Source organism: Ptychodera flava, unplaced genomic scaffold (assembly GCF_041260155.1).
Source record: "Ptychodera flava strain L36383 unplaced genomic scaffold, AS_Pfla_20210202 Scaffold_102__1_contigs__length_287319_pilon, whole genome shotgun sequence".
Lineage (NCBI taxonomy): Eukaryota > Metazoa > Hemichordata > Enteropneusta > Ptychoderidae > Ptychodera > Ptychodera flava.
The window spans coordinates 126,851-136,796 of NW_027248284.1; the positions used below are offsets into that span (position 1 = coordinate 126,851).

Sequence of the window (9,946 nt, forward strand, 5' to 3'; positions counted from 1 at the left end):
GTGGATAGTTTCCCTCGCCTGAAGAGGCAGAATGAGCCTGATGGGCACTGCTAAAGCTGTACCACTGTCAATCGCGACGTACTTGAAGTTCGCCGGCAATGTTAGCCGTGAGTTGGGTACAGCCTCCGTGTGTTCCCGGCGTTACACGGGTTAGCCGGCATGTGAGGGGTATGTGAGCATTTTTTTGTGTGTGTCTGTTAACATAATTAATAAGTCAGCATATCAAAATTAGACTACGATATATAATAATTGGACCACATCAATATCTTACATGGATATATTATACCTACATTAGATAAAAAAAGAAAAAACCCGTTTATAACCGCATGCTACGTATAGGGTTGGGAGACAGTTGCCGCAGCCGGTGTACGGGCGGAGCAAATCTTTTTGTCCAAGAACGCTTGCGCTTACAAACAGGCGAAGTACGTCAATTTTTGTTTGAGTGTTTATCCCATTGACCGGAATGTTCTGCCCCTGTGTATGCAGGACACTTGTCCATAATAACGGAGATAACATCAGTTTTATAGTCATTCGAGTAGCCTGATCATGAACAGGACCATTGATACATGTCGTACCGATCGACATGATCGCAACCATAACAGTCGTCGCTGACGAGTAATGCCACGATGCTACTGTCAGCTTAGAGCGGTTGACAGCGAGCGCGTTCACGTATAGCCATAGGCGGCCCATACATATTGATAAGCTTATTATTGAGTTTTTCTCAGTTTTCTCTGTCACTGTCAGTCCCTCTCCTTTTCTTCATGCTCTGTGTGATCGTAGTAAATAAAATAAATGACTATATAATCTAACCAAGCCTCTTGATTCTTTATTTATTTTACAACCCATGACAAGGACGTATATCTCTCATACACACATGCTGTAATTGATTAGTCAACACAACTAATTATGCTAATCCGTAGACTTATCAGAGGTTTCGCAATGTTGACCAACCCGTAAAATCCCTGATAAGTCAACGGATTAGCACAATTAGTTGTGTTGACTAAGTAATTACAGCATGTGTGTATGAGTGATATACGTCCTTGTCATGGAGTGTAAAATAAATAAAGAGTCACAGAGGCTAGGTTAGGTTATATAAACCATTTATTTTATTTATTCCGATCATTCAGAGCATGAAGAAAGAAGAGAAAATGATAGAGAAAACACTGTGAAAACTCTGTAATACTTATTGGGTCGCCTGTGGTATAGCCGTAGTTTTAAGTATAGGATAAAGCCCGAGTACGAGGGCTCTTCTGGTATATAAAGTCCAACCCAACGATAACATGTCGAGGCCGCAGGCCGAGACATTTTATCGTAGGGTTGGACTTTATATACCAGAAGAGCCCGAGTACGAGGGTTTTATCCGACTTAAAAACTATCGCCGCTAACTGATATATTTTCCTTTTCAATGTGTTTACGTCAACCGTCCCCTTTGTCAATGTAACATGTTTAGGATATGAATGAAAACTTTTATTTGTGAAATAGCCTTTCAATGTAATGGAACATCCTATAAATGCCTAGGGCACATTATATAAATGCCCTAGGGCACAGCAGATTTGGTGTTGCAGCTGGGTTCTGCTGTGTTACCAAATTTGAATATTAAAACGTACCAGATGTCTACAGAATATGACATGTTCACTTTTGATTGGACAGTACTTTACTACGGCCCTGTCATTTGTTTCTGGAATTTAGTGACCAAGGCTTTATACGAGTAAATAAAACACCCTGAATTGAGCACTCTGATTGGTCAATCAACAGTAGATAGTTTTTTAGTCTGGTTCCCTGACCCATTTCCCCGGTAGAGGGCGTGGGGAAATATAGGGTCAGGTACCGGCTAATGTAAACATGGACGCTATTGGGTTAAAATAAAACAAGCTGTGATTGGATGAAAGTAACACTTGTAACTTTTTCTCATCTTTCTTGGGTTTCGCACTTTCAGGCTCACTTGACACCAACTTCTTGTTTGTACCACAAAGCCGTGGAGGTAGAAAGAAAGACTTTCTACCTCCATGATTAGCCACTGTTATTTAGCACACCTCTTAAGAACGTCGACATGATGCCTGGCATTTTTCATGAAATTTGGACACCATTCTATCCATCGAAATCAATCGTTGTTCACAGTTCAAACAAAGTTTGCTTTCAATTAGCTGTGATATCGCAGCAGTACTTGTGGCGTGTATCGAACGTGCTCGGGTCATTGGGGTCACGCCACAATCGGCGATGACCTCAATGACCCTAGCGCGTTCGATACACGCCACAAGTACTGCTGCGATATCACAGCCAGTCTTCAATCACCTCTATTTCCCCGTACTTCTGGATTTCATTTTATGTTTCCCGTCTCGTGTGCCAATGTTTTTGGTTCGAATACCAGTGTTCGAACATAATTCTGATCAAGTCGAATTTTGACCGGCGTTTTCACGGTAGGTGCCATATTGTTGTAGCATGTTCTGTCAGGTGACTAACCTCCGCCATCTTGAACAAAATTCTGTTCAAGATGGCTACCCGGTACCTGACCCTATATTTCCCCACGCCCTCTACCGGGGAAATGGGTCAGGGAACCAGACTAGATAGTTTTTAAGGGACTTTAGAGGGAGTGTTAAATACTCAAAATTATCGTGTGTCTCAACGCCTTTATTTTCATTTGCGACCATAAACATGGTGACTAACATATTTTACAACATAACATGCACTTTTGATGGTTTGCTAGTATCCGTTCCACGCAAATGACACAATGGACCATCGTTAGGTGAAACAACCAAAAATCTAGTTGTTGTGGACTTGTCAGGTGGGAGTGCAGAGAAATACTTAGAAGAGCCAAGTGTAGAATTAGGGATAAAGTCGAGATAATTTGTTTGCGTTCCTGCCAGCCTTATCCAAAAAAGTCTTTGTATTTTTATCGCCCTCATTCACGCTGAATTTTCATAGACGTGGGCACCATACGGTTCTCAGGGCCAAGACCGCATAGAGCCTACGTCAAAATTTGTATGGCAAGCAGCTTAAAGCTGGAATGAAATATTTCTGTTAGACACAAATGAATGGTATAATTGTCGGTTGTGAGGCCTCGCTGATGAACGCACCCACACTGTAAAGTTAAGTGTTCAAGGATAGAACACCAATTAAACGCCTTTTTGTAACACTTTTTGAACGCGTCTAGACGTTCAGAAATTTAACACTACGTGTTCAACCAACGTTCAATTTTTGAACACACGTGTGCAGATTTTGAACACTATGTGTTCATCAGACATTATATTGAACACATGGTGTTCCATATCTGAACTCACGTTGCACATGAAATGTGTTCAAAAAATTGAACGCATTTACGCGTTCAAAGGGCTGTAACACTTTTTGAACGCATGGACGCCGTTCAACGATAAGTGTGTTAAAGGCTAGAACACATGATGCGCGCTTGTTGAACACCTTTAATTTTGGGCGTTCACGGGGTGTTCAAGCCTTGAAATAACATTACAGACCATTGATATCCAGTAAAATTATTTTATTCTAAAAATACACCAAACATTTCTGGAGTAAAATACAATAATGAACTGTAAAATGGGCAAATAAACATTGCATTTTGTATGTAAAGTTTGTCAGAGGAAAAAAACCAACAGCAATAACACCGTCCTATCAAAAACATGAGCAATAAAAATCACCATATTGTGGATTACGTTTTATCTTCATACTTGTTTAAAATGTACAAAAATCATCTGAAAAAGCTCAAAATTTGGCATACTTATTGTGTTGCAAATACGTATATATATGAAATGCGTAATCCATTTTTGTAAGATGGTTTCTTAAAGACATTTCCTCTTGTATAGAAAATTGCAAATTTAGAAGAAAAAACAAGTTAGTCAAGGCTTCTCTAGTTCACATGGTATATAGTTGTCAACACTAAAGTAAACACAACATGTCAAGTTGTCAAAGTGTCACAGTAAGGCACAACATGCAGAAAGTGGGGAAACTGGGTCATTGGCAGGGTAAAACCTATTTCCTTGTCCAACAAAGTCCTTCATAAACAAAAAGGTTTGTTTGTTTGTTATATCTTTAAATAAACCCTGAAATAATGGGTGAACATTTCAAAAATATACTTCTCAGAAATTTAAAACATATTCGTAAAGACCTTTCAAATTCTGGTGTACCCTGCTATTCAATTTTATACAAATATTTTTGCCAAAAATGGTAAAAATCACCCTTAAAATGAAAAAATCTACATTTCATCATATAAACTTGAATATATCACATTCTGGTAATCCCTAATGTCTTAAAAATGTCTGAAATGTCTTTAATGTCCTAAAAATACAAAGTTGCAAATTTCTGCATAATTTGAACAATCTGAAAAAGACTATCAGTAGAGTTCTATGTCCTAAATATCAAAGTGTTCGATTAACAGTTTTGAAAAAGATTTTTTAAAGATTTTTTGACCAAAAATGACAAAAATTGCCATGAAATATAAAAATTTGAATATTTCATCACAACTAGCACAAATTTGACTAAGGTCATTTTTAGGGACATGTTTACCAAATATGGAAGACGTCAGTAAAAGAGAAGAAGATTTTTGCCAAAAAATAGCAAAAGTAGCCTCAAAAATATAAATTTGCATATTTTATCATAATTTGAACATATTTGATTAGGGTAATCCCTTAGGACCTGTAATCCAAATATTAAAGGATTCGTACAAACTGTTTTGAAGAAAAACCTTTGGATGTACAAATTTGGGGACAGTGCTAGACATCCTCCTATTTAGCTTACAGCAAAGCTAAAAACCAGTTGCTAAGTACAAGAGACGTGTTGAGCTACAATACAAAATAATCTACGGTTTGGTAGCAGGCTATGATCAACTAAATGTTACAAGGGCATAAGCTTTCAAAGACGTGAAGTCTCCTTCATCAGATGCAGGGGGGGACGAAAAATTGAGCAGAAAGTGACAGAAAATTCAGAGTGAAAATTTCAGAAAAAAAATAATTCAGAATGGACATTTTTACTCTGAATGGTCTGTCGCTTTCAGCTTTAATTTAAATAAGGGAGACTACACGTCTGTGAAAGCTTATTCTCCGGCAACATTTAGTTGATCATAGCATGCTACCAAAGCTTAGATTAATTCAGAACAAAAATACAGAAATTTATCAAAATTCAGTTACTGACCCTTGGAAGTTTAAATCTACATTAGAGATGAACTGAGGTTCTCAAGCTTGTTTCCAGACAGCTACCTGTACACTCATCTTCTTCGTTATCTGTACCACCAGCTTCTATAACAACTCTTCGATTTTCAGTTAAATCCAACTTTTTACATCCTGAAAAAAATGCAACAATAGGTAATATGGCGAGATGAAACTATAAGGAAAGGGGAGACTTTCATATACAGTGCCTCTCTTCAATACTGTTACAAAATATTTGCTGCTTCTTGTCATCAACTGATTAAAATAAAAAAGCCAAACTCTCATATGCTGAAACAATACATTGTGTACTTTACGATGTTTAACTGATGTTTTACATGCGATTGTGTCTACTAAAAGACATGTGTTAGCTGTGATTACGCAGCGGTACTATGCAAGGCGTATCGATCGCGCTCAGGTCAAGGGTTATAGCTACAGTTGTGCTGCGATGACCCTTGACCCGAGTGAGATCGATAGATAGGCCATTGCCAAAGTACCACCGCGTATTCACAGCTTGTTGTTGGTATACCAGCCACTGAAAGAAAAAAGGTTTTTTCACGTAGTTAAGCTATTTCAAGGTACAATACAATTAATTTCAAAGAACGATAATATAGATGCTTCAAAAATCTAATACCTTTTACTATTTTGGAGAGGAAACTTACCCTTTCTGGTCTTGCTTCCGCACGATCACGACTTCAGGGTGCGCTTACAAGAAAAATGTCGCAACTTCCGTTTTGATGCATCATGGGATAGGAAAAGACACCAAACTTGAACACCAAGTGTTTAGAAGTAGAACGCCTCTTGCACGCCGATGTTAAAATTAAAACGTTCATGGTGGTTTTCTGATTTTCTTTTCTAATTTTTAAACTTTCAACCCGTAATAAACGTGTAAAATTATTTTGCATACTTCCTTTTTTAGAAAAAACATGCTTTCAGCAATTGTAGGCCGGAAATATTTTTCACTTAGTGTGAAAATCGTTACACCAAACTCCGTGTACGTTTGCGGACAGTGAAGCGATAGTAAATTTAATATAGCCATTGTAAAGTAAAAAACACAAAAGACTGTTAATTATTTCACAGTATTGTAAAATTTCTGTGATGCTGAGTTTTTGAACACTTGAAGGAGATCGTTGTTAACACATAGTGTTCAGGTTTAGGACATCATTGCTAATATTATGAACACTAGTGTTAACATATGAACACTATCCGTTCAAATTGAACACCGACATGTACATTTTGAACGCGTAAAGACGCGTCTAGCGTCCGCTATTTTACAGTGCATGCAGTACATCAGCCTGGTTTATGTCTCAATACAGTATAGTACAGAAGAACCAATCGCGTACCGTATAATTATGTAATAAGGGTTAAAACTTACGTGTGTACGCGTTGAATCGCTTCCTCAACAGGGCGTGCATTTGTTGATTTTTATCCTGAGATCACGATCGGACCTGAACAATCTATCGATCGAGAGCGACTGTTGGGAACCCGGAGGTGAGTTAGCCCGATGGCCGATCTGCGACGTTCTCTCGTATGAAAATTCAGTGTTCGCGGTCAAAATTCTGGCAGTGCGTTCCACGTACTCAAAGGCTTAGCAAAAATGCGTATCGTCGTCATCTGAATGCGTAACGGCCACTTCCGCATTCAACCGTGAGCAAAAATGTTGTAATTACTTTTTTTGACACTTGTAATGAATGTTTACGATAACGAGGGTATTTTTAATTGTAACTTGATATTTTGATGTACCGGTATTCATACTGAACAGAAAAACAAATTTGAATGAATGCAAAATAAAAATATGAAACTGATCAAAATCGCACATACACTGACAGTGTACAACGTGGTATTCTGAGGCACTGTTACCATAGAGGTAACGTCTCTCGCCCAATGCTGTAGATAACACTGTAACAGTGGTAAAAATTCATACCGGTAATCATAAAAATATGTGCCTCTGGAATTTAATGGGATTTCTGTTAGCACGCGAAGCAAAGATTTCCCTTGCTCAGTCAAAAGGAAAGTCTGCAACCGGTGGTCCTCCCATTAAAGGAGCATCAGATCATCTGCATGATCGTCACCTAGTCGATTACGTTGTGCTGTGAGTACGCCGTTTTGGCAACTGAATCACCGTTCACAGGGCATGGATGAAACCAGAATCACAAGAGCTATCCAGGCTAACAATCGGAACATTGGAAACAGCTCTCCATCTTCGTTTATCAGAATACGACAAGATTCACTGAAATTGGGTCGTCCATGGGCACGCAAAGTCAGTTTCATTTTAGTAAACTAGGCTTGCAAATCGGGCCCATGTATCGGGGCTACCATTGGCACGCCATCTTCAACGCGATTAGCACCAAAATAGGCAATCAGTGTCGCCAGAGACTCTGTGCCATAATCACGGATCTCAACATCACGATCTGCATATTTGCTGGCATCAAGGCACGTTAGTAAATCAGTACGTTCACTGGTAAATCGTGCTCGCAGTCGTTTGATGAGATATGTTATGAAGTCCCACCTGACATTTGCATAACCTTCGATATGATTGGCAGCTACATGAGTTAGAGAATGACCACGATATACATTGTTTTCAATTTCCCTCGTCAGCTTGCTCTCATGTTCGCCTAGACTGTCTGGTTCTAATAATAGCTGTAGAGACGCGATAGTTGATTGGACCATCGGTTCGACTGTAGCCAAGTTGACATCTTTTCGTTGGAATACAAGATTGCAACGGTCCATGATTTGCAGTACGTCCATCAGCAAATGTGTTATGGCTGAGAACGAGTATTGTTTGATCTGCTTTAAGAGACCGCCAGCAACTGTGTTGTCACGTTGTGCTGCTTCTTCGTCAAATTCCATGACAAGCGCTGGCCAGTTGTCGTAAATTCCTTTGACGGCTCGGCCGAAAGACAGCCATCGCACTGAGCAAGGCTCTTTTAAACTCAGGACATCTTCGCTTTCGAGAATTTTATTTAGTTCTCGTAATCTCTTGTATCGTGTGGCGGAATACTTGAAAAAGTTGAAAATGTTATCCACGGTCTTTTTATACTTCGTAACTTTCTTAACACCGCGACTAGCATCGGCTGCTGCCAGTGCCAACCGGTGTGCGGCACAATGGACACTGATAAGATATACGTTCTGATGTTTCAATCGTACGCCGACACTGTTATGTCTACCAGTCATGATGGGAGCCCCGTCTGAGCCGAGACCCATGACTTTCTATATTTCAATTCCATGATCACCGATTACTGATATAAATTGTACCGTTTAAAACAGTGTAGTTCCCAATAAATATTGTACGGAGTTTTCCATCATCAACGATTTTCAGAAATATGATCAGCTTCTAATGAACCGTGACATTGACAGTTTCGTCAACGAGAATACCAACAAACGGCGAATCGGATATTTCTGAGAAATTTCTTCACGTACTTGGTCAGCTAATGCTCTCTGCATGGCTTTAACACTATCATAATGCGTGTAAGTCTCTGTTTTCAAGTATCCGCATCCGTTTTCACGTTGCAGTTCAATCAACGACACGAATTTTCGGTCTGATATCTCCTCCTTAGCCATGTAATAGACAGTACGAAGGACTGCTCGCTGTTTTCCCTTAGTTTCGGTAAGTCCTTTACGAGAAAAATCACGCATTAAATCCTACGATGATCATCGGTCTTCGTATGACGCTTTTTGTGAATCTGGAGACCCACGAGTAAACGCGCCCCTCTTATTTTCTTTCTCACACAGCATACAGAACAGCAATTTTTTTTTTTTTTTTTCGATGGCCTGAACTTTTGACCGAAGCCAAGGATACTCAATGCTCCAACTGCTTTGAAACTCAGTGTGACTTTCTCACGTGCCGGGTTGCTTGCGCTTCCGCTCCACTGCTGTCAACGTTTTACTTGATGTCACTGAGGACACGGTAGCGGTGCACGTGGTAGACTCTGAAGTAGTCTTTGCTGGCATGTCAGCCCTTTTAGTGCTTGAACTTGTACAAGATTCATCTTGCGATGCTTCCGATATTTTTTGCTCGAAGCACTAAAGTTGAAAGATAGCAACGAGGATTGCTTTGACATGATCTATGACCTATGGTGGCAACAGTTAAAGGTAGCTACGCTGCCTCTCAGCATGCACGCTGTCGTGTCAGTGATATGATGAGTGTAGTTGTTTGCCCGGAAGAAAATACATGTAAAAATCGCTCGAAATGATTTGCTCAAAATGTTACAATTTCAGGCAACACCCACGTGAGTAGTCAGTTGTGACCGTGACGGGTCGCAATCTCAGAGCAAAAATCGCTCAGCGTGTTGCAATATGACACTGTTCTCTGCATAGTATTAGCTCTGATGCAATCTTGGTTGGAGGAACCATAGACAAAATGCCGTTTCGTCATCAAAATAGCGTTGATTATGGGCGTCAGTATCTTGCGTACAGTCAAACACATTGCCATCAGAAAAATGCGTGCATAAAATTTTTTCTGCGTATAATACGCACTTTTTTGCGTAACAGCGAACTCTGAAATCGTAAGGATTTCTTCATGGATAAAATTTTCGTCTTTTCTCCCTCTCGACTATGTTTAACAGTGAGTGATTGGACATTTTTCTTTTTCCTGCTTTTGGACAATTTTTCGGCGAATTGATCCGACGCGCGATTTCTTTTTTTTTTTTTTGATCGAGCCCGCCGAAAAGACGAAGTCAACCTCTGGAGTTATTTCCATATCGCTCAAAACTAAATGTCACTCATTTAATCCATTTGAATCAATCACTTTTAGTAAAACAACTACATAATTAGTTGTGGAGTAAGTAGGAGTCTACGAT

The 9,946-nt window shown here is 39.5% G+C and overlaps 1 protein-coding gene across 1 annotated transcript; it reads right to left on the bottom strand.

Moving 5' to 3' along the window:
• Positions 1–7,427: 7,427 nt before the first annotated feature.
• Positions 7,428–8,351, bottom strand: LOC139126574 (zinc finger protein 862-like). The gene has a single exon (XM_070692641.1). It carries the CDS (start codon positions 8,349–8,351, stop codon positions 7,428–7,430), a length of 924 nt encoding a protein of 307 aa, XP_070548742.1.
• Between the last annotated feature and the right edge of the window lie 1,595 nt (positions 8,352–9,946).